Consider the following 25,655-nt stretch of genomic DNA (forward strand, 5'->3'; position numbering starts at 1 on the left):
TTCGATTTAGGATTTTTTCACCCTGGACTAGACCGAACTCCCTAAAGATGGGGCAGGTCCGGTCCCATTCTGGACAGTCCAGTCCATTCGGTCCACCCTAAACCTTCTTTCTTTTTCTTTCTTTGTTTTAATCAAAAGGTATTTTGTTTAATACTTATGTAATTATATTGTGATATATTTAATATATATACATATAGTATACTATTATATATATTAGTAATACACTAATACTATTAGTCTATTAGAATATAGTAAATTAGTAATAATTATTAACTTATTTACTATAACTAATAATACACTAGTACCAATACTATAACTAATAACTATATGTAATATACTAATATTACTATATCTCTTCAAACCTCACACATTTATTAATACTCTATGTAATACTATATTAAATAATAATAATAATACTCTTATTACTAATACTCTATATAATTATATTAAATACTATATTACTAATACTCTATGTAGTTATAGTAATTTAATATTAACATATTACTTATTAAATTAATTATACTAATACTATTATAACTTTTTACATATATGATATATTATAAAGTATTCTATAACTCTTATAATATGTTAATATATTAATATATACTAGTACTATATATTATAGTTAATAGTTATACATTAAAGAATATAATAATACATTGATACTAAATATATATAGTTATAGACTTATAATGATTTAGTTATTATAAATTTATGATTAATATAACTATATAATAGTATTAGTATTAGATTATTAGTAATTTAGTATAGTTCTATTATATTAGTAATATTAGTCGTGTTGAATCGGTCAGTTAGTATAACTATATTCTACATTATTAGTATTAATATAAATATTAGTATTAATTATAGTTATATAGCCTATATTAGAATTGTGAGTCTTAGACTATATAATAGCCTAACAATATAAATATATTGTATAATATATTTATACAACTGTATAAATATATTGTATAATATATATTAGTATTAATTATAGTGATTAGTATAACTATATAATAGTATAGTAAACTATTAGTATATCTATATTAGTATTAGTTATACTATTATAGTGATTTAGTATATTATAATTTATACTATAACTCTTAATATGTTAATATATTAATATACACCAGCACTATATACTATAATTATACATTAAAGAATATAATAATACATTCATACTATGATTTAGTTATTAACTTATTATGATTAGTATAACTATATAAATTACAATAGCATTAGACTATTAATATAGCTATATATTAGTAATATTATTTATGGTGAATCAGTGATTTAGTATAACTATATAAGTATTAATTATAGTGATAAGTATATTGTATAGCTATACATAATATTAATTATAGTGATTAGTATAACTATATAAATTATATAATAGTATATTAGTATTAATAGTAGACTATTAGTATAGCTATATATTAGTATTAGTTATAGTGATTTAGTATAATTAATTGTATAAGTATAATTACAGTCTATATTAGACTATTAGTATTTTTTATATCATATATAATTATATACAACTATTATATAAATAATATATTTTTTTTTTAATTTCCATTTCGTCCGGTTCAAGGTGAAAAACCTCCATATCGGGACCAGACCAAATGAGTTCGGTCTCTTGAAAATTGGGCTGGTCCGGTCCGGTAAAAATATGACCGGTCCAGTCGGTTTCTCCGATCCGAACCAGTCGATTCTTAACCCTAAAGACAAGCTTGTCACACTGTCTAACATTTAATCTATTTGAAAGATATTCATATAGATGCAAAGATTTACTAGCACAGATTATGTATATTGCAATGTGTATGGGAGTATTTGATAGTCATATAGCAAATATTTATTTTATTATTAATCTGTTTAGATTCTTTCATTGTATACTGCAATATTTGTGTCAATTTGCAATAATGTTTGTTTCACTTTGATTCTCACAATGGGTTCATGAAGACAAGCTTGTCACGTTGTCTAACATTTAATTTGTTTGAAAGATATTCATATAGATCCAAAGATTTGCGAGCTCAAATTATATATATTGTAGTGTGTATGGGTGTATGAGTGTATTTGATAATCTGTTGTTCAGATTATGTTTTTCTGTTGTTTGATTTTTTGTGGCTGCATTTTGAATGTGGTTTATGTTAGAATGTCATCATCATCAATGTCTTCTCCATCCCTTGCAGAACGTACTTTGAGTCAACCATTATGCTTCTATGAGATTGAAGCCACATTGAGATACTCAAATACTGCAATAAATCCAGGACGACATTTTTTAGAGTGTCCAAAGTACAACACAAAGGTAATGTTCCTAATTTGTAAAATATTTAATATATGTGTTCATAGTCCCACAACTTAACTTTACGTACATTTAACATTTTTTAAATATTTATAAAATGATCGGGGATTACCATACTGCAAGTATTTCAAGTAGGCAGATAGTAATCAATATCTGGATGAAGAACTTCAAGTAAGGGAAAATGAATTGTTAAAGAAGAAGGAAGAGCTCAATAAGTTACTCAATGATATCAAGAAGAAAAAGATTGAGCTCCGAAAGATATTGAATGAGATCGAGAAGAGAGAGATGGTGTTATCTAATAGAAATGTGATATCTCATATGATAAGGATAAGGGTAAGTGGTGTATAGGATCCCACATTGCTTGGAACTAAGAAGTTCTTGCTCTTTATAATGTCCCAAATGGGCCCCTATTATATTATTGACTAGTTCTTTTAGAGTATAGGTTATATGGTTAGAACCTTCCATTGGGGCGTTACAATGACATAAGAGCCTATCCCAATTAGAAATGTGGGACTTAAGCCGTGTCACCTACGATGGACTAACCCGACGAGGATATCAGGAATTTAAAGGGAGTAGATTGTGATACTCCATATGACAAGGATACGAGTAGATGGCGTATGAGATCCAACATTACTTGAAAATGAGAAGTTCTTGCTCTTTATAAGGTTTCAATAGGGCTCTAATTGTATTATTGACTAGTCCTTTTAAAGTATAGGTCATATGATTTAAACATTCCATTGAAGTGTTACAAGAAATGAGGAGGTTGTGAAGAAGGAGTTTGTGCTTCTTGAACAAAAAGTTAAAATAAGGCGTTCACGTACGTTACTCTGGATGTATTGAACTTTTGCCATTATTGTTTCATGTTACTTGGTAGTATGTAAGTGATTTAGAACTAGCATTGATAGTATGTACTTTAAGTTAATCAGATTGTGTATATTGCATTGTGTATAGGTGTATGTACTTTAATTTTAGTCAGTCAAATTGTGTATTTCCCCTGTTGTTCTAAGTGTAACCTCACCTAACTTTGGTATCTATTACCATCTCAAAATAGTTAATTTTGGTGTAACTTTTTTTTTTCTTTTTTTCTTTTTTCCATTTTTTCAATTCGGGGTGCTAGACTTTTCAAATTGCAAGGAAAGAAAAGGAGGAAAGAAAATGAGGAAAGGAGAGAGAGAGAGAGAGAGAGAGAGAGAGAGAGAGAGAGAGAGAGAGAGAGATTCTGGACTTCCACACGAAACAAATAAAAAAAAAAAGTTCTCGACTGCCTATTTTTCCAGCATTATTGTACTTAAAAGACCACAACTTTTCTGTGTACTCTCACAGACTGCATTACTTTTTCCTCCATTACAACAAGTTGAGGGAGTCGAAGTTCAACCTGAATCTTTTGGAGATTATGGTTCATCCTATAAAAGTTCAACCTGAAACTTTTGGAGATTATGGAACCAACATCCTATTTCCACATATAAAAAAGTCTCATACCATCGAAAAATAACTACAAATGAAAAGCTATCCATCCAAAAATACAAATAATTGTCCAATATAATACACCCATTGGTTCCAATAGCTTTTGAAGTTCCAATACACAATACACAAAAATGTGTTCTATCATGTGTCCATGAATTAAATTCAATGCACGCAAATAATTTTTGAAAAATTAAAATTAAACTATCTCATTGCGCCGGTTGTGATCCATCCAATCCAAATTACATCTGTAACGAATAATATTCAAATATGAATGATGATATCGATATTACTATTCAAATACTTTAAATTTGAACTTACACTTTCTTGACTCACAATCACTGTTTCTTGGAGCTAGATTCCATTGATGTCAAAAGCTAAGCTGTCTAGAACAGACTGGTGATAAATATTAAATACTCGTCAGAAAACGAGAGAATATTGTTGATCAAATATAAATATATAAGTGTTAATATACCTACACGCTACCAACATTGGACATATCTATCTCTGAATGGCCAATTAATTTCTTCAAGTATCCCACGACTAGTGTATTCATGCATCTCGCTAATAATCAAGTAACAAATAACAAAACACATTAGGCATATTTGCATTAATAAAATATAAATAAACATGTAATATTAAAAATGTGCACCTGTTTACGTTTCCCCTTAACTGATGTTTTATTCGTCTTCGCTTTAACTTTTTGTATGTCTTTCTCCCTAAATGCTCTCCTCAAAGATGAGGGTTTGCCTTTCCCTCTCACAACATATAGACTAAGTACTTGCTTTGAACTACCAACCGTAATTGTGTCCTTTGTCGTACAACCAACATTAGAACCCGTTAAGATTATCGACGGGGGTTATTGGTTATCACGATATAAGTCAATCATCTCATATAACTTTTTAGTTGCATCCTCAGTATGCTCTTTTGAACCCGCTGCATGAGTAATCATCTGATAGCAGATATTCAATAAACTTGAATATCTATTTGCATCTGCCCGCTGACCCCCTGCGTCATAACTGCTATGGATTAACATGTATCTCCTTTTGATGTCCTTCCGCCATCGGTCTAAAATGTACCTATCTGGCAATGATTTTATCCCGTTACACTTGAATACAGCCAAAATGTGTCTACATAATATCCCCCTCATTTGAAATAACCCACATGAACACTTTGCAATTGCATCTTCCTCACTAAAGTCCACAGAATGTGTAACCAGCTTAGTGTATTCTTCCACACGAACTTCATCCTCTACCAGATAGGTCTTTACTCCACCATCCCTCTTAAGTAAAGCTGGATCCATATCGATAATGCCAGTAAGTTGTTGCTGAAATTCCCTAAATTTTGCATTTGTGTACAATTCTTGAAATCTCTTTTCTATTGGAGATCTAGATATGCAGGGAATTGTGGAGTTGAATGAGTTAAAGTCTGCCCTATTTTCATTCTCTATTTTCTTTTTCAACGTGTTATCAAATTGGTCGACAAACTCTTTCAAAGTTGTTTCAGAATGCACATAACCGTCAAAAAAGGCATTCATGCTCTCACTCCGCTGGGTTGTACTTATGCCAGCCCAAAAAAACTCTTTCAAGAATGCCGGTACCCAATACTCACGCTCAGCGAATAAACTTTGCAGCCAGGCATTCTCATGTAAGTTGTACGTGGTGATTAACTCGTCCCAACAATTCTCAAACTCTTCAATAGTTTGGGTGTCATACACACATTTCATCAATGCATTTTTCAATCCACTTTTGTAGGAACTATGGGAGCCAAGCTTTTCAGGGACTTTTTTCAATATATGCCACAGGCAAAATCTATGTCGGCTTTCTGGAAAGACAATAGCAATTGCATTTTTCATCGCTTTGTCTTGATCTGTGATAATAGCTTTCGGAGCTACACCATCCATGCACTGTAACCAGGTCTGAAATAACCATACAAAGGTCTTAGTATCCTCACTAGAAATCAATCCTGCTCCCAACAGAATTGACTGCCCATGGTGGTTTACACCGACAAATGGTGCAAAGGGTATCTCATATCTATTTGTCAGGTATGTGGTATCGAATGTGACCACATCACCGAAATATTGGTAAGCTGCCCTACTACGAGGGTCTGCCCAGAAGACATTTTTTAACCTTCCGTCATCATCTAAATCCATCAATGTAAAAAACCCAGGATTTTTGTACTACATCCTAACAAAATGCTCTCGAAGCGCTCCAGCACCACCTTTCCCAAGTCATATATGTCTTGCATTGTCGATGTAATTACGACAATACTTTTCCACATACGGAAAGTTCTCGAATCCACCAGCGCCAACAACAAGAGATTCAAATCTCTTATTCATTCATATGTTAGCCAAATCGTTTGTATCTAGAACTCTTTTTACGATCTCACTCACTTCTCTATTACATCGAAAGAAACGGGATTTCTGTGGACTGAGGCAGTGATTATGGATATTATGAACTGTTGTCAATCGCACTTTTCCCTCAACTTTTAAAGCATTAATCTTTGCCTTACATTCCGTCTTTGCTGTCGGACGTGGTTTGGCGACATTCAGCGTCCTATTCCGAGCCTTTCCACCACGGGCACATGCAAGGGTGATATATCTAACAGTCTCGTCCTCTCCCCTCTCACTCCTTTTTGTCATCACTCCAAACCCGCATTTCTTAGCATATTGCTTGTAATAGCTCATTAATTCTTCAAAAGAATCAAACTCCATCCCCGACTTTGGCTCTTCAATCATATCATCACCATCCATTTGGACATGATTAGGTGTCCCAGCACTGCTATCCTGGGTTTCCCGTGCCTCTGGTCCATCTTCTTTACTTTCCTCATCAACTCTAGAAGAAATACATGACGCTTTAGTTTTCCTACAATCGGGTGTATCCTCCATATGAACTCTTGAGCTCGTTGCAGAGCTTGTATTGACAAGAGGTATCAGAGGTCCCATCCCATACTGAAATTGGTAACCAAAATTTTGCTTAAAACACCAAAACGAAAGCAATTAAACTTTCAGAAAAAGCAAAGTTATAAAATAATAATAATAATAATAATAATAATAATAATAATAATAATAAAAGACACAAATGGAGTTGCATCACCACCTGAATGTTGCTTGGATGTTGGTTGCCATCTAGATATGGCATAAAAGCCGGTGAACATGCAGGCATTGGTCCATGCCAACCTTGTATGCATGTCGAACTTGGAGCAGTTTTTGGTATGTCCTAACATAAAAAATAATAATGATAATTAGCAAGCACAAGGTTGATGTATTCAGCCAATAAACATCAACTCAACACATTCCAACAAATTTTTAAAATAATATAACATACTGCGCTTGGAAGATTTGAGCTAGATGGTGTTAGCGGAGATGAGTGTTCTTTTCCTTTTTCCATGTAGACAATCCTAAGGAGACCTATATATACGCGCTTCACTAAAGTCTAGTGGATTTTGGTGATGACAGATATACCCTGAAAAATAATAGATTCAACACAACGTAGAAAACAATTCAAACAAGAAATAAGACAAGACTGACATAAATTCTAACCACACCCATCAAATAAATTCTGGGAAGGGTTTTTGTTGAAAGATAAGCAGAAAAGGCAGAGAGAATATTGGAAAGTCAGGAAAATTTCGGGCATGTTTTGGTAACGGGAATGTTGCCCAGTCTCTGCTCTCGACCTACCTCACTCCTAAAGAAATAAATTCTCTGTAGTTGACCTTTGAGGAATATTGCAAAAGGGGGTGTACACATTCAATGACTCAAATATAAATGTTCAAAGTGATAAAAATTTAATGTGCATTTATGGATTAATATACTGACTATTGTGTTTGATTAATGTAAAAATTCCTAAATGATGGTGGGAAGCCGTTTGGAAAGGAATCTGACAATTGGAGTTTAGCACTCGCAAGGAAATATAGACTTTTTTTCCTGTAACTGGAGCATACGGACATGTAGACATGTCTTAAATAACTACTCATTTTGCCACACAAATATCTTATCTAATCTTGTGTGCTGATTCATGTGCTTTTTAGGCTTTATAAATGGCTCATTATGTTGAACTTGAACCCAAAAACAGTTTTAGAACGGAGAGCTAAGAGCAAAATTATGACAGTTTAAAAACTGTTAATAATATAATATAAAACACCATTTATCTATTTCACAAAAACACGTCTGCGATAAAGGTGTTTAATAAAATCTATGACATTTTCACTTTGTTGGCCCAAATTTTCAAAGTTCTTAATCTCCACAAATAAGATTTTTATGCAGTATCTATACAAATAAGATTTTTTTCTTCCCAATGGAAATAACCCAGGCCAATTGAAGTCTCAACAAATTCATACAATACTACCTGGGAAACTCAATGACTCCAACAAACTTTAGAGTCGTCACCTGCTGTCTGTCTCAATAGTTTCCAACATCCAGAGTTTGCTGTGCATGATAGTTTTGGCTCTATATTCAAAAGATTTAGTGGGTGTTGAAGATGAAGTTAGATGACTATAGGAAGGAGAAGCCTAACTAAGAAGTGGGGTGTTGAATGTTGATGTTTAGAAAGCTGATTTTTTTAGGTTTGCAGCTCAACCCATGAAACTATTATTGCTCTCTTTTAATTTGATTATCAACTATTCCTATTTCTGCTACCCTTTGTAGAGTCAGTGAAATAATGGATTGAGCGAAACGGCAAGAGAGAATCATGTTCTCCGGCTCCCTCTTTTGTATTATGGGAGTTCGCCAAATTGAAACTCTATTTTCGTGTACCTCAAAGGGTTTGGCCCATTTCTACTTTCATTTATTTTATTTTTAATTTTCTTGCATTCGTCGAAAGAGCGGAATGCTCATGGGGTTTCTTCCACTTCTTCTTCGGGTACAGTGAAGGTATTCTATAGTTTGGGAGAACTCAGGGAACTTTTCCCAGCACTTGAAAATAAAATCTCACCACACTTATATTCACCAGTAAATTATATATATTAAACAGGGAATTGGTAACTTACTACGAAATATAACAGATCTTTACAAAAACATCCAAAATACAAATGATAAAGAGAAACAGAATGCAAGGCAGGTGGACCCTAAGGAATTCAAGAATCATGCAAAGGAATCTTTTATATGGAATGTAAAAATTAAAATCATGCAGAGGAATCAAAAATCGAAAGTAGATGGACGAGATCTACCACTTGTTCCCGCGAAGACGAGCAGAGATGGACGAGACACCCACACGAAGACGACGGCGGCGGCGGCGGCGATCTCTTCTTTCTTCTAGACCCAAAATCGCAGTTTTTATTCCCAGACCCACGCGATCAGCAACTGAAACCTGAATTTTCCCTCTTCTCCTTTTCCTCCGGTTTTTCATCCTTTTTATTTATTTATTTATTTATTTTTAATATATCGGCTGACGTGGCATAATCGTCAGCCGATTTCCCCACGGTTCCGCGCCAAGGTTGCCTGTAGCAGTACTGGGAAGTAGAGCGTGCAACGGCGTCTTATTTTAGGGCGGTCGAGCTTCGCCGTGTCTGCGCGAACTGCAGAGAAGAAAATCAATGGCGAACGAACTGGAGGAATTAGTGGGCTTTCTCTCCTCCCCCTCTCCTCAAGTGAGTTTCCTGCTCTTTCTCAACAGTCTCCTTTTGTTTTCTGAGAAACTTACAGGAAAGCTACTTGCCAAAAATTGGCCGTTGCAAAGATTTCAATTTCTCTCCACGAATCTCTGGATTCACTTACCAAAGAGTCTATACCGAGTACATTATTGAGGATTATTTGATATTAGCTTTTTGTTCTTTTTTCTCTTTTTAAATCTATAGGTTACACAGGCGGCTGTGGATATTGTTCGGGGATTAACGGGCTCTGAGGATGGCTTGCAATCTCTTGCCAAAGACGCGAAGATCGTTCTTCCGTCACTATCTCGACTCTTAAGGGCACCAAAGGTGCTCCCTCAAATTCAATCTAGCCCAACTTTTGAGTGTAAATAGACAAGAGGCTTATTCACCATCCATGTAAACAAAACTAATCAAGAATTGATAGGGCTTGGAAAAATAAAAATGAAAAGGGACCGTTTACATGATTGCTATTATCATACGACATTGTTTTAATCTTATATTATGCTCGACGGCTGTTGAACTTGGGATTATGATTTAACACAAACTTGCTGACTCTTTAGCATTCTATATCAAGTATAAAGTGGAGCAGCATAATAGTTAGTTAAACGTTTATAGGAGGTGTCAGGACCTGCAGCGGAAGCTCTTGTAAATCTTTCACAGAATTCGGATCTCGCAGCAAAGATGGTTGAGATGGGAATGATCAAAATGGCCATGGAAAACCTATATAAGCCAGACTCTGGCAATGGGCGATTACTCGTTATGCTTCTAGTCAATCTCACGCAGTTGGATGCTGGGATTGCTTCATTGCTACAGGTGTGATAATCTGCTTCTTTCTATAATCATTAGTTTTCTTTGCAGTCTATCAAAACGCATGCACACACACACATATTATATACATATATATATATATATATATATATATCAATTGCAATCAATTAAGCCATTTCTGGTTTCTTTGTTTCCTATTATCTTTTGATTGAATTGTAGATAAGTTTTCTTGTTATTATTGTTATTATTATTATTATTATTTTGATAAGTAGTTTTCTTGTTATTATTTGTTAGGTCAAGTTAGTAATACATGATTTTATTGTTCTATGTCATATCGTATTGATACTTCAGTTAGCTAATTTAGGCGTTTCTCATGTATGCTCTCTGTGTACTTGGGCTTTGCCTACTTTTATGAATAAAACTTCTTGATTACCTGTAAAAAAAAGAAAGTATTGATACTTCAGTTAGTTATGGTGGAATTTTTCTTGTTGTAGACTGAAGACGAGAAGATGCACGGACTGTATGTTATGAAGCTTGTGAGATCATTTTGTAGAACCTCCAGTGAAAGTAGTGGTGTGTTTTTCTTCTGTTGAACTCAAGTTTGCTTCCATACATATAATATATGACAATACTGGAATTTAGGTTGTTCAGGACCACTGTAGATCGGTGATTCAACCCAATTTTCTCTCTACACTGTCATAAAATCTTTGGCATAATTTCCTAACCTAATTAATGGGCTTCATTGGTCATGAGTCATGACTATATTTCTACTTGAAGACTGCATGATTGTTAAAATTTTATTTTTGGTGAGTATAGATTGTTTTTGCCTGAGAAACTTATAATCTGGGACTGAAAAATTGGGAAAACAGCTATTGCTAATTTAAAAGCTCTTTTTCATTAGTGTATGCTTTTTGTATGTTATTATTCTTGTATATTCTGGTTTTCCAATGTCTTGTTCAGTGTGTTCATCCAACAATGTTGTTCTGAGATTCTTTACCGCACACATCTACCAGATGATCCATTTGAACATGTCGGTTCAATACTTGTAAACATCTCAAAGCTGGAAGCAGGAAGGAAACTTTTACTGGACCCTAAACGAGGGCTTCTGAAGCAGATTATTAGACAGTTTGATTCAAGTAGTCCACTGAGAAAGAGGGGGGTATGTTCAATAGATTGGATTACCTAAAAGGACCATATTCTTATTTTCAAATGGAATGTTGTTTACTCTACCCGTCTACCGTGTATTGGGATGTATATATTTCGAAGAATTTCTGTTATTCTTCACCGTTAATAAAAGAAAGCACAAACAAGAAGTGAAGGTCCTTGAGTTTTTTAGACAGATGACTTATAAAAAAAAAAAAATAGACAGACTTGGATCATGGGTTTCTCTATGCATATAATAATTGCAGCAAATGATAGCCCAGAATTGTACATTGTATAAGCAAACCTATCTTCTTTATATCTTGTGAAAGACATGGGATTGGTTATGCCTCTTTCAGTCATGTCGAATTGGACCCTTTATGGATCCCTTCTATGTTGTTTTAAAGCATACTAATGAATTCGATGCATTTTTTGAGTAATATTGCAGAGAAAGCCCCCTTAATTTTGTATGTGTAATCAAACTTGTAACGGTCCAAGGAAAGCATCAGTCATATCTACGTTTATACTCCAAAAGTACTTGTCAAGGTTACAATTGAAGGGCATTGAAATGATTATAAAGCTTTGTTTCACATGGTAGAGAATAATTTACCCACCCAATGTGGAGCTAAACAATTCAGGGTATTACAATCTTGCCTACTCGGATCGTTGATAAGGAAAACAGTAGTTACATCTGTGCTTATACTCAAAAAATACCAGTTAAAATTAGAATTGGAGCTCCTTGGAATAAAGTTGAGTTAAAGAACCAATGTGGGACTTGGCACTCATGCACCTATATCATTACTCTATTCTAGTCCACCCACATAATATGGGACTTAGCCAATTCAGAGTGTTACAGAACTCTTTCTGAGTTAAAATAATTAGAGGAAATTGTCCTAACATTTTATGATGATAGAAGACTATGTTTAGCTATATACAGATATGCTGAACTCACAAATTCTATGATTTAGGAGTCATTTTCTTATGCAACATCAAAGTCTTGGTCTAACTGGTACAACTTAATACAAAAGAGCTGAAATGTAAAATTTTATCCGAGCCATCTCTCATGAGATTGTCCTTTGGTTGGACCAACATGATTAATGACCCAAGTTAAAGATTCTAGAGGGCTTTGAAGCAGGGTAGCCATATCATACTGTCTGTTTCTGGATGACCTGAACTGGCTTATTAAGAGCCTTATGCACCAAGCTAAACTTAAGCAGAGGTTGGTCTTTTAACAGTGCGACAGATAATTCCAATGCAATAGTCTTTCTTAAAAAAATGATTATTGACAGATTATATAAACCTGCTAAGTTATGACAGGTAATTGTATGACCTTCAGGTGTGTATTGGATGGGCCAATTAGTGAGCTTGGTTTAGCTTCTGAAGCTTGAAAAGCATATGTAATAAAGGTTGCTATGGTCATGCTAAAGTGGCCAATATCAATACCAATGCCACCAAATTAGGCTTTATAGTTATCTTCTTAGCTCTGTGTGTGTGTGGTTAGAGGATATTTTTTTGGCATGCAGGTTTCTGGAACAATTCGGAATTGTTGTTTTGAAGCTGAGAGTCAGCTACAGAATTTGCTTTTGATATCAGAGTTTCTTTGGCCAGCTTTACTTCTACCAGTCGCCGGTAACAAGGTACTTTGCTTTTTCTTTTTTCGCTTTTCTTAACCCTTTAAAGCATTTGTATTTTATTAAATTGGTTGGGAAGGGCTTGACTCTTTAGTTAACTACCAGAAAATTAGGCCCAACTTTCTAAGTTCAATTTTTCTGTGGTACGTTATAGGTTGCTCCTGTCCTATCAAAAAAAGTTATAGGTTGCTCCCTTATTAAAATATTCATTTTCCATGGAACTAGTTCCATTCGCAGGTACAGAAAGGAGGCCGTAGTAACTAAATGCTGTTTTATTCTTTGTATTTTAGGCATGCTAATTACTCAAATCAAAATTTAAAATCAACCAAGATCATGGTTGATTGTTTAGATACCTGCAGATTTTGTAGTAAAAAACATAGAGAAGATAGTATTTGGAATGATAACAATATGGTTATTCAATGAGGTTCTTTTATTTGCTGCTGTTAGTTCTTTTAGAATTTCTTTTTTTTTTTTCCTTTTTTGATAAGTTTAATTTTCATTGAAGTTTTGCAGAAAACGTCTTCATTTTGCAGTTACAAACTGTATATGGTGTTCATTGTTTTTTTCACTTGCAATCTCAATATATGATTTCAACTTTCTTTTCTCAATTGCATAAGGTAATGTTTGGAATTCTTTTCTGTTGACTGGGTGACTTGTGTCCAGATTTATAATAAACAGGACACATCAAAAATGCCACTTGAGCTTGCAAGTGCACTCTCGATTGAGCGTGAACCTGTTACCGATCCTGAAATACGAGTACAAGCACTGGAGGCTGTTTACTTGATCTCATTACAGGTCAAATAAGTACCAAAAATTTTCATTTTTAGATTAGTTGTGCCGTTTTGATTAATCTAATTATACTTTACCAGCATGTAAATTGATTGAGACCATCTTTAAAAATATAACTCAGAACATTTATAAGAAAAATGTGCTTTCTTTAACAAATTGTCTTATAAGAACATGCAGAACTTTTCTCTTCTTGTTAGACAACAAAGAGTTGCAAGCTTGTTCCCTGCATCTGTGCGTGAACTAAGGAAATTTACCACTAGCCTTTGTAGCCATGCCCCCCCTCTTTAAAAGAGGGAGTTCCAGGTTCAACTCATGAAAGGAGAGGGCTTTGAGGTGGAAGAAGACTAGCCATGTTATGTAGCCTACTCCTTCCATTAGTCGAAAATTTTAGTGTTTTTTCTCTTCCAACTAAGCTGGACTGAGGACTTGAGCACCCTTGGCTTCTGAGCCCTATGGAAGACTAAGCACTTTTCCTAAAGCTGTGGATAATATTTAGTAGGGTACTTGTGCTGTTGCATGGAGAGTGCATTTGTGCATTGGTTTTCATACGATGTTATGTCTGTTGACAGAAGCAGAATAAATTAATTATTCTCTTTATGCCAATAATTGTGGGCGTTCTCCTTATTTGGAGTATCTGGATGCTTCAAAAAATATATATATATATATATTATTATTATTATATTTATCCTTCCAACTTCAAGCTTGTTACCCCTAACTGGAAAATGGTATACTGCTTCTTAAGCCATACTTCCATATTCTTTCAGGAGGCAGGTCAAAGAGCTTTTTGGTCTGTCAATGGACCAAGAATACTTCAAGTGGGGTATGAGACTGAGGAAGATACAAAAGTAATGGAAGCATATGAACGGGTTGGCTCCTTGGTATGCAAAAACCCATCTTCTGACCTATTATTTTCCTTCTTTCATTGTAATTTGTAGTGGCTTCTTTCATCTTGTGCATTTCTCTGTTGCTAACTTGCTACAAATATCAACTCTCGTATTGTTTACCAGCTGATTCACAACAGTGACACAGAGGAACCATCCACAGAGACATCAAGTTAGCAGTTCTGTATGTGTTCTTTCAATCCCACATGAATTTAATGCTGGGTTTGAAGGTCAATGCAAGTCATACCTTTTGTTCATTTATGGATGTAGGTTTCATGATTCCCAGTTTACTTTCTCAGCATAACAGTTGGGAAAGTTGTTCTCAACATGTAATTTAGATCGTATCCCATAAAAAGGTTGGGGCCGAAGGGCTGGATGGGAGGAATTTTCGCATTCGTTGGTTGTATCCTTCAAAATCAAAGGTAGAGCTTAAAAGGTACAAGCCATGACCAGTGTTCTTTTTGGCTTGTAGAGTAATGTAGACAGTAATATTTAAAAGCTTGTGAGCCACGTGCATTTTTATTGGTCTGGGGTGACATTTGGTTTGTTATGTGTCATTTCACAACCATATGTACGTCTTACCTCAGAACTTTTACCCCCAATTGAACAGCTCAGATTGGTATGAAGAATTGTACCCGAAAGGGAATAATTAAACCATTTGCTTCATCCAAACCCTGAATTGGATCCATTTAGTTGGTTCATTAAGAAACCTCTTTCTAGGGTTGGCTTGTTTGGGCAAGGCACTGATCATTCTATGGGATAATCCTAAATAAATATTTTGAACAACAACAAAATAATGATATTCATATTGAATAAGCTGATCAAGCTATGCCACCTGGTTACAATACCGTTTATAGCTAATTAACTTGTATACCTGAGCTCAGCCCTCGAGTGAGGGACAGTTTGATATCCGAGACCTGCTTGCGTTTTTGCACATAATGACATTAAAAACAAACAATTTGAAAAGTGACCAGGTAAAGCAGAGATTTTACAAAAATTATAAATTGATATTGTTTAACATGATATATCGAATGTGCTTTATAAAAAAATTTATATTTACAATCTAAGTATCATATCAAGCTGTACAAATTTAATAGACAATTGAATCAAGACCCTAGGATATTGGCTAGGACCATTTAGTTCGCTTTGACTAGGGATGTAATTGGTCCGATTTGGTCTGATTTTGAACAAAATTTAAGATCGAACCAGTAATACCGGTTTTGCATTTTATAAAATCAATTACGCACCGGTTACCTCCTTAAACCAGTACTTCTGGTTTTATTAGTTCCGATCCATTTCAGCTCGGTTTTTCAATTTTAATATATTAAATATATTAGTATTGCTGATATATTTATCAAAAGAAATATATTAGAATTTATTAGGCAATAAAATGTATTTGATATATATATTTTATATTTAAAACATATAATCAAATTAATATTTATGTTTAAAATTAAAATGTTATATTATAAATTCTAAAATATTATTTCATACATAATTATATATAAAAAATTATATATAATATAAAATATATTATATACAATATTAAAAATTAATAAAATATATATAATATGTGAACCGGTCCGGTATTGGAAAATGTAAAATCGATTCCAAATCAGATTTGGCTGGTTTTTAAAATGAAGGTATCACTTCCGAATCAAGACAGTCAAAAATTGAATCGAATCAAGTCCAGACCGATTTTTCGGTTTATTTTTACACCCTTAACTTTGACAACACTTTCTTAAAAAAGATATTATATACTATATCATTATTCTATTTTTACCTATTATGATAATTGAATACTATCTATTTTTTTTTTGAGTTTGTTATTTTAAAAAACAAAAGTTAATCTATTGTTTGATAGATATCTATCATGTCTTTTAGCCATTAGAACATGCTGCTAGATGTACCGAAGAGTGTACCATGAGTGCATTTCCTTTGTCATTTTTTTTTTTATTATTTAAAAAAACACAGGAAATGCACCCATTGGTGTACTCTCTACGTATAATCTCTCGATCTGTTTAGCATTATTCATTATGAAAAATATACTTTTAGCATCCATTGGTGTGCTGCTGCAGTTCTACACCACACGTGTTGAGAAAAAAAAATAAAAATTCACATCAACAAATGTAGTATAAAGTTGTTGAATAGAAAAACTCTATTCAAGATATATAGGGGACATTTTATTATAAAAAATGCTATACGCAACCGGCCTGGGACCCCGGCGCGGCCTCGGCTTATGCCACGTCAGCCTATTTAATTTAATTTAATTTATTTTAAAAAATTAAATTTTTCTTTTCTTGTTTGGGGGGAAGGGAATACAATGGGATCAAAAGTTCCTGAAAACACAAGGTTCTTCTTCCTTCGAACCTTTGAAACCCCATCCAGAATGTTGTCCACCGTCCACCATCTTCCCTCATCTTGCCCCATCACGAAACAGAGTCCACCGTCCACCATCGGCTTCGGGCCATCAAAATCCCAAAACCCCCATCCCGGAATGATCCCCGGCGTGACCTTCGAAACTCCCAATCTGTTTCTCCCATTCGAAAACCCATACCGACACAGAAGAGTCACCGTTTGATGCTTCGCCCCATCGGCTTCGAGCCATAAAAATCGTCGTCGTCGTGGTCAGCCAACAAAAACCCCCATCCCGGCAGTCCCAATCTACTCCCCATCAAAACCCCCAATCTATTCCTCCCCTTCGAAAACCCATACGGACACATCGTCACCGTTTGATGCTTCGCCCCATCGTCTTCGAGCACTCATCTGAGTCGTCGTGTTCAGCCAAGAAAGACCCCCATCCCGGCCTTGTGATGTACTCCCCATCGAACACCCACGAGCCCTAGAACACCCACGGCCTTGTGATGTACTCCCCATCGAACACCCACAAACCCTAGAAGAACCCGGAACCCTAGAACACCCACGGCTTTGTGATGTACTCCCCATCGAACACCCACAAACCCTAGAACACACACGAACCCTCTCAGAACCCGGAACCCTAGAACACCCACGAACACCCCCCCGTTTCGATTTTTTTTTTCTTTTTTTCCGTTGGCCTGTGGGACCAAGGAACCAAAGAACTTGTGGGAGCGGCAGATTTGAAGCTCAGATTCGATAAATTTCTGTGGTACCCTTTTCTATACTGCATATTTAGAAATTAGATTTTATCGGGTATAGTTTTCGAAGGGTACCCTCTTGAGTTCTGTTCTGTATTGTTTATTGCATAGGAAAATAAAACTTACTTGTTTAGTATAACCCGGCTTTGCAGGGGCCTCAGTATTCTCGGTGAAAATCATCTAAATGCTATCTTTGTTTGTTTGTAATCTGGTTTGCATCTTGAAAGTGGTAGCTAATTGCTGATTGTAACAAACTGGTAGCTAATTTTGTTTCGATTTTGTTTTCTTATCCAAGTAAATTTAGTTAGTTCAAATGGATGCCCTGTACTAATTGACCCTCCCTGTTCCGAGTCTTCACTGTATTCGAGTTTGTAGAAATTGTTTGGCTTTGTAAACAAAAACCATGGACACCCATTTCCATTTTCTTGACTGGGTTAATTGTTTAGTATGCTTTCTATATATCTGCTCAGGCTTGGATGAAAACAAAAGGAACTAAAGCACTTCAGACAAAGCTTTTATAAACTTAGTATTTAGATCAATTGATTGATAATTTGTGAAACATATTTGAATAGAAGTATAACCATCACTTATTGAATGCCTCTATTAATGTTGAAGTAGATATTATTCGAGCAACACATGGTTGGGAGATTGACAATTTTGGCCTCTTTTTCTGTCGAGTTATATTTTGTTGTGGGTTATGAAATGATTTTTTGGGATTGTATAAATCTTCTAATTCTGTTTCTATGTTTTTTGCATTTCTCTCATCATGTACTCACTGACAAGTACATGCACAGAAAACTCTTTTGAAAACTCTCTCCAAGTTAACTACTTTGTGATTTTGGGGGATCTAACAATGTCAGCATCATCAATTTCTTCCGCATCCTCTACTAAATGTTACTGTGAGGTTGAAGCCACGATGAGATATGCAAATATTGCAAGAAATCCAGGACGACCCTTCTTAGGGTGTCCAAAGTACAATACACAGGTAATCCATTTAAATTTCTACACAAGATACATTTTTTTAACATGGAAATTCTGTCTGAACTGAATCATCTAACATTTTTGGGCATTTGCTGCATTTGAGTAGGGATTACCATATTGCAAGTTTTTCAAATGGGTAGATAGAGATCAGATGGGAGAGCTTGAACTTCGAGCAATGACCATCCAAGCATTATTAAGGAAGCTGAAAGAACTTGAGAAGAAATTGCTTGATGTCGAGAAGAGGGAGATTGAGCTAGAAGGGAGGGTGGTTGAGATTGAAAATAGAGAAGCTGAGATCAGGCTCAGACGCACACAGCTTCCCCTTAGTGTTTGGGCATTTGCATTTTTTGTTGCATTCTATCTTGTAGTATCCAAGTAATTATTAACTAGTGTTTGTAAACCATCACTTATGTTGGCTTTGTGGCTTTGTACTCGACTTTTGCACTTGTATTGGACGTGCACTTCACGTAATATGAAGTGTTTGTAGTCAGTTTGTAGTCAACCGAAGTATTGGATGTAGAACTTAGTAGATAATGTATAAATCGCCCTTCTATTTGTGTCATTGAACTGATTGTTGACAAACTGGTCCACACACTTAATTGTATGTTAAACGAATTTCAAACGAGAATGTCCTGAAATATTCCATATGAATGTTCCAAACTAATTCATAACATTTCATATTGAAATATTAACAAGAATTTTTCCAAGATAATGCCATTAACAATATTCATAACATTTCATATTGACATAGCAAAAAACCATATCTAGAAAAACTCCATCCCCCGATACAGTTTGGCATAACTGTAACCAAAACATTAATAACTCAATAACATCAACTAAAAATACTCCACTAAATGTCCTGAGTTTACATGTGGCTAAGTTTACATATGAACTCAATCTACCTACATGCATTAAATCCACAAAATGTTTTCCATCCAACTCTCTCATCCAAGCCACATAATATTTTCCATCCACAAGAATCTGCCCACATTCCCATACAAACGTCATGGATTACATTCAATCTTAAGAAATCTATTAACCCAAAGCCACATTTCTTACCATATTGCTTATAATAACTCAATAAATCTTCAAAGGAATTAAACTCCATCCCCTTGCTTGGCTCCTCAACCATATCATTCTCATCCATTACCACATTATGAGATGTCCCAGCACTACAATCTACCTCTGTTTCCCGTGTATTCAGGTAATCCTCAGTACTTTCTTCAACTCTTGGAGAATCACATTGCACTTCAGTTTCCCCACCATCAGGGCTATTATCTTTGTACCTTTATAGTTGCTTGTAGCAAAGCTTGTACTGATGTGAGGAGTCGAACTTTCCATGCCATCTTGAAATGGGTATTGGTTGCCAACATTATATGGTAGAAAAGCCGGTGACCACGCAGGCACCGATCCAAAGTACCCAGGCATGTCATTTAGAATGTTTGGACTAGTTGATGGTATGCCCTAACATATGAATACAACATCTTGTTAATGACGTAACTTTCTAATAAATAAAAACTCATTAAAATCCAAATATTTTTCTATTGATATATACCGCAAATGAGGTGTTTGAGCTGCCAGGTGTAAGGGAGGGTGGTTGTTCTTTCTCGTTTCCCATGCTGAAAAGAAGACAAATGCAACTCAATTTATATCTTATCATAGAATAAGAGTATCAATACATTCAAGCCACAAAAATTAATACAATTTTTATAAATTTTGGTACAAGTTAAAAATTGTAACACACATATATTTGTTACAAAATATGTTGGTAGGCTGGTAAATATATGCATACAAGATATTAGATATGAAATATCAGTACATATGAAAAAATTGGCCATTAACATATGGGTATTTTATAAAAGTAATAAATATAAAATAAAATCATCCGTATATTGTATTACTATAAATATTCTAATTTATATTTATTATCTCATTTACACTTAACTCAAACAAAATAATCCAACCCAGTAAATACTTATCCATAAATAATACTTCATCAATATCTTGATTCCTTTGGGAAATTAAATTTCATTTTTCAAGTTTCCTAACCAATCTGTTTTTTTTTTTTTTTTTCTTTTAAGTAAAATAGAGTTTTCAAAACCCCCAGTTCAAAAGCAACCAATTCATTCTCCTTTCTTCATCATGAGAGGTCCAGCATATGATGTCAAACACTCCTGAAAAAGTCCACATTAGGAAATTATAAATGGAAGGACGTTGAGTTAGGCCAATTCAGACTATTATACCTCTTAAAATAGGTTCAACATATTCATTGAAGTTGGAAATCCATTACTAAATCAACCAGGCAAAGTAAATGCACTTGACTGATTGTCAGATAGGAATTTCCTATAAATGGAGTCTTTATGTTTTAACTCAAATTGTTGGCCATAGCGTTTTTGTTTTGGAATATTCACACTTAATTAACTCAAACACAAGGAAACAAACCCAGTACAACATACACAATAATCCAACTAGGTCTGATAAATTCGTGTAAATAGAAATCCAACATGTCTATCCAACGCAGTGATAAATTAGTGTTATAATAATTGAACACTACAAAAACCACAAACAGAGCCACCCACCAGCCACAAACGTGGACTTTGTATGAACTTATCACTATAACAAAATTGCCATGAATTCAAGACAAAATCACAGAACAAACCAACGGCAAGCACAGATGCCGCCGACAACCAAAAACAGAGAAGGCCGACAACCAAAACATAAGGCTGACCGTCGATGGTTGAACACCTAAGTTACTTACACGACGACGACAGATCTAGAAGCTGGGAGGCGTTTACGGCATGAACCACGGCGACCAAAGCCGGCTGAAGACGGCGACGAAATACGGCTTTGCTCGGCGACCGAACTCGGGGGAATCTCAGATCTCCTCTAACGTTGACTGATTTCTCTCCTCTCCTCCGGTCCAAAATGCTCAAAATGCCACTCGTACTCGTTTCCCCCCTCTTTCTGTTCTGCTTTTTTTTCTTTTTCTTTTCTTTTCTTTTTTTTTACTTGCTCAGCTGACGTGGCATATGCCACGTCAGCCGGGGACGCAACCCCGGTGGTACCTAGAAGAACTGTTTTATTATTATTATTGTAAGCTGAAAAAACAAACAAACGGGTTCTGTTGATTAGCCCAAGCCCATTTTAATTTTAAAATTAAAAGTTCGTTGTTAATTGTGTAATTATTAGTGGAAACATCCGCCGCAGGCCCACATATAATTCCCGCGGAAACCTTTTGTCAGTTTGCGCGCGCGGAATTATTCAAAAATAGGAAAAGAAAAATTGAAGATCAAATACGTATTCCCGCCAACTCCTACAGTTAGTTTGCCTAATCTCTCTCGGTTATCTTCACATGCAAAACCTCCGTTCCCCTCTCCCTACCCGATAAACCCGTAGACCCCCCGATTTGTTGAAAATGGACCTCTCGGAGGTAGTCAAAAAGTTGGGCCTGTCTGAGTCCAAGCACTTGATCCGGAAAGCCGCAGAGCTCCGTCGCCTCTGTGACGTCCAGTTCGACTCCTCCATTATCGGCGTCGTGAGTTTCATTACAATCTTCATTCAAGTACATTTTTAAAAATATATGGAAATGGGCAAATGAATATTTAGTGATAATTGAATATTGGGTTGTTACTTGTAGGGAGAGGTTTGTAAAGCTATAATCTGCTTAGAAATCGCCGCGACAAGGTACTGATCTTATTGCTTAATCGATGAAAACTTCGTTTTTCTTTTTGGATAAGGGTGTTATCGTTCCGATTATTGGATTCAATGATTATAGGTTAGGGGTTTTATTTGATCGGCAAAGTGCTATAAGGCTGAGTGGCATGTCGGAGAAGGCTTATAGCAGGTCTTTCAATTCGTTGCAGAACGGACTTGGCGTCAAGTGCGTGCCTTTTTGCTCGTTTTACTTATAACGTTTGAGTTTTATTCTATTGGTATGGGTGGTGAAATGGGGCTTAGATTGGATTGGAGTGTTGCAATGCTGTGATGTTTTAATTTGCAGGAACAACCTGGATGTAAGGGAGTTGGCGATTCAGTTCGGATGTGTGAGGCTCATCCCTTTTGTGAAAAAGGGCTTATCTCTGTAAGACTCATTTACTTTCACAATGTCAGCATTTCCGAGTATGAAATTTATTACTTTTGCAAAATGCTAAATGTTTCACAATGTTGGTGGTCATTTTAGTTTAGGTATTTTGGTTAATGTGTTTTTTTCTTTTTCTTTTGGATTTCAAAGTGTTTGAAGTCTATAGTCGCTGGCCCTTTTCCGATTTTGTTGAGATGCTATATGTGAACGTTTGTTAAAATGTTTGCTTTTCAGTTATAAGGAACGGTTTCTGGCTTCATTGCCAGCTTCTCGGCGGGCGAGTGCTGACTTCACTCGCCCCTTGTTTACTTCTGTGGCGTTCTATTTGTGTGCTAAAAAGCATAAGGTACCTCATTAATAGCCTATATCTCTACTTATTAAAATAATAATGATTCATGTCTCTTCTTCACCATACATAGGAAGGGGAATGAGTTCCCTTATAGTGTTTTGACCTAATTATGATATTTTCCTGCTTATTTTACAGCTAAAGGTAGACAAGCTCAAGTTGATCGAGCTCTGTGGTGCATTTGAACCTGAATTCTCTAATGTAAGACAGGCGACTTCGAATTATGCATGATTGTTATGTGTAGCCAGCTATAACTTTCGTTCTTGGCTTTTAATATGTCTGATAACGATTAGTGTTTCCTTCTGCAGGTTTCTACATCCATGAAGGACTTGTGCCATGATGTTTTTGGAGTTGCAAAGGAGAAGAAGGATGCCGGAGATGTAAAGGGGAATCGAGGTATGTCCCTATAGATGCTTAGATTGTCACTTTGTAGCGTTATGTTTGAGTCAGTCAATGTTGCTAAGCACCTTATATCTTCCTTCCTTTTCAGAACTTTTGGACGTATTACCTGGAAAAAGGAAAATGGAGGATGGTGGTTATTTATCTGATGATGAACCAGAGGTACTATAACAGCATGACAAATTGTTGTCCAGTTTTTTTCTTTTCTTTTCTTTTCTTCAGGTAACGTGAGTCACTCTTGTTTGGCTCTAGATAAGATCAAATGTAGAGATGTATCCAGTCCTCTCAGCTCTGATACTCATTTTGGCCATTAGCCTTAGCATTACTGTATTGACTTTCATATTGACCTCTTGATCTCGTTTTGGAATTTAATATGGCTGCAATGTTTTTCCTCTTGCTCCAGTTTTTAAAATGGATCACATTATCTAGAGGGCTGCAGGTTACCCATCTTTAGAGGGTGCAAACTCTAGTTTATTCAATTTTTAGAGAGATTGTTAAGGCCTGCATTTCTCTGCTTCAAGTCAGCACATTTTAGTTTCCCAGATTTGTACGAGTTGGGTTATTTTCTGAATTCTTGTATAAAATTTGCGTGCTTATGTTCCTAATAATCTCACCGGGGCACCGCTAGATTATTGTCGTAAAGTGTAGAGGCAGCATACTAATATAGTTCATAATAATATGAAAATACTATATATTATACTCTTATCATATTCTTATCTTACTATAATGATGTGGCATTATCCATCAAATCTTCAATTTGTCATTTTAAAAATCAAGAATTGATATAAAATGGTTGATGGGTATTGTCACGTCAACACAGTAGGATAGAAGTGAGATGAGTGCTTAGCATATATCGTAACTTAACAATAATATGTACGAAATATGAAATCAGCACTTAATGAGTGGTAAATAATAAATTTCACCAAATAGAGGGAGTATGTGTTCCCACTGATCAGTTCGAGCTCAATGGACTGTGATGACATGTAGTTGGGATCCGATTCTAGAAGGCTCTGGCACTGGCCTTAGTTGATTTGTAGGGTGTTAGACGAGATTTCTAATTAATAGATTCACTTTTTGTTGTATGACCAGATAGATGCTCTTGGAAATGTCAGTGTTTTACATCTGAATTGAGCTTTATATGCAAGTATGAGCCAAGATAGAAAATAGGGGACAGTGAATCACTGCAAAAATCCCACTACCACCCATTTATTGAGGCTGTCATTGTGCTTTGCTATATAGCGTAGTCATCTTGCCTTATCCAATATTATGGTGTGAAGCGTTGTGTTCACCTTGAAGATTTATCTGCTATGGCGATTAAAGTCAAACTCCTGAAATAAGTTTTATGTTCTGTCTAATGAAATCGATATAATGCACCTGCAGTTTTCAAGTTACAAGAAGATCAAAAGAACCGAAAAACATGCTTATTTGTAGTGGAAATCTTCTGTCGTTGCATCTAACAACCAAAACAACACCAAAGGTTTTGACAAACACTTCCCTTCTCGGTTTTTGCAGTGCCACATCACACATCAAAGAATGTCACCCTTACTAATTTTGTTTATCTATTTGCATTTTTCAGTTCTTTGCAAGCGGACCAAGCAAAGTGGACTCTTAACTTTACAAAGTTGCAGAGACATAACAGTTGGGAGGAGGCTATGTAAGAGAAATTTCTGGTAATGCTGTGATGGAAATTCACGTGGGAAGAAAAGCTCAAGACATGGTTTTGGTCATGTAAGGTGTCAAGCTTGGTTCCTTATACGTGTTAATCATGATCTGCTCAATTATTATTTTATGATGTGATATTAAATGATTGGAAGGGTATTTATTAAATTTTATTTATCTACCAATCACTTAATATCACATTATTTTTTTTTTTCTTAGCCAATAAGGCATTTATAGATAAACTAGCGAATACAATTTACAATTTACAAATTAGCTAACATGCATTCAACACAAAAACAAAAGAACAAATGGGGTAATCGGAGTAAAAATAAATTGGCTCCCACCCAATTTCCACAAGGGGGGACTCTTTAGCAACAACTTTTAAATAATTTGATGAACAAAATATAAAACTGTAGTTAGAAGCTGAAGTACAAAGGGGTGTACTGCAACGTGCTGGTCTAGACTGACTGGAAGGAATTGTCACATCCACTTTTACTCTATCCTTGGTTAGG

At 35.2% G+C, this 25,655-nt stretch overlaps 4 protein-coding genes across 16 annotated transcripts; 3 read left to right on the forward strand and 1 right to left on the reverse strand.

Annotated features, from left to right (window-relative positions):
- Positions 1-3,755: 3,755 nt before the first annotated feature.
- Positions 3,756-9,082, reverse strand: LOC122313048 (protein FAR1-RELATED SEQUENCE 5-like). 13 transcript variants are annotated; one of them, XR_006243273.1, is made up of 7 exons: positions 8,930-9,078; positions 7,090-7,227; positions 6,862-6,981; positions 4,416-6,713; positions 4,243-4,327; positions 4,085-4,159; positions 3,756-4,011 (listed from the first exon to the last, which is right to left on the reverse strand). XR_006243273.1 is itself a non-coding variant. In XM_043127759.1 (4 exons), exons 2-4 carry the CDS (start codon positions 7,150-7,152, stop codon positions 6,102-6,104), a joined length of 795 nt encoding a protein of 264 aa, XP_042983693.1. In that variant the 5' UTR covers positions 7,153-7,227; positions 8,930-9,080; the 3' UTR covers positions 3,756-6,101. The 13 variants fall into 13 exon arrangements, 3 of the variants coding, with proteins under 3 accessions (XP_042983693.1, XP_042983691.1, XP_042983692.1); XR_006243274.1 differs by having other exon boundaries at positions 3,756-4,159; positions 4,239-4,327; XR_006243271.1 differs by having other exon boundaries at positions 4,100-4,159; positions 4,243-6,713.
- Positions 9,083-9,186: 104 nt separating this feature from the next.
- Positions 9,187-15,218, forward strand: LOC122313050 (protein HGH1 homolog). The gene is made up of 10 exons (XM_043127760.1): positions 9,187-9,349; positions 9,557-9,679; positions 9,968-10,165; positions 10,615-10,693; positions 11,134-11,279; positions 12,784-12,897; positions 13,555-13,686; positions 14,445-14,558; positions 14,688-14,745; positions 14,832-15,218. Exons 1-9 carry the CDS (start codon positions 9,296-9,298, stop codon positions 14,736-14,738), a joined length of 1,011 nt encoding a protein of 336 aa, XP_042983694.1. The 5' UTR covers positions 9,187-9,295; the 3' UTR covers positions 14,739-14,745; positions 14,832-15,218.
- Positions 15,219-16,645: 1,427 nt separating this feature from the next.
- LOC122314208 lies at positions 16,646-19,173 on the forward strand. Its single transcript, XM_043129632.1, has 2 exons — positions 16,646-18,662; positions 18,765-19,173. Exons 1-2 carry the CDS (start codon positions 18,444-18,446, stop codon positions 19,035-19,037), a joined length of 492 nt encoding a protein of 163 aa, XP_042985566.1. The 5' UTR covers positions 16,646-18,443; the 3' UTR covers positions 19,038-19,173.
- Positions 19,174-21,969: 2,796 nt separating this feature from the next.
- Positions 21,970-25,385, forward strand: LOC122313864 (origin of replication complex subunit 6-like). The gene is made up of 10 exons (XM_043129143.1): positions 21,970-22,193; positions 22,296-22,342; positions 22,434-22,538; positions 22,659-22,739; positions 22,974-23,085; positions 23,224-23,286; positions 23,394-23,481; positions 23,576-23,646; positions 24,865-24,961; positions 25,061-25,385. The coding sequence occupies exons 1-9, from the start codon at positions 22,074-22,076 to the stop codon at positions 24,913-24,915; spliced, it is 738 nt and encodes a 245-aa protein (XP_042985077.1). The 5' UTR covers positions 21,970-22,073; the 3' UTR covers positions 24,916-24,961; positions 25,061-25,385.
- Positions 25,386-25,655: the final 270 nt, after the last annotated feature.

This window comes from Carya illinoinensis, chromosome 6 (assembly GCF_018687715.1).
Source record: "Carya illinoinensis cultivar Pawnee chromosome 6, C.illinoinensisPawnee_v1, whole genome shotgun sequence".
Classification (NCBI taxonomy): Eukaryota; Viridiplantae; Streptophyta; class Magnoliopsida; order Fagales; family Juglandaceae; genus Carya; species Carya illinoinensis.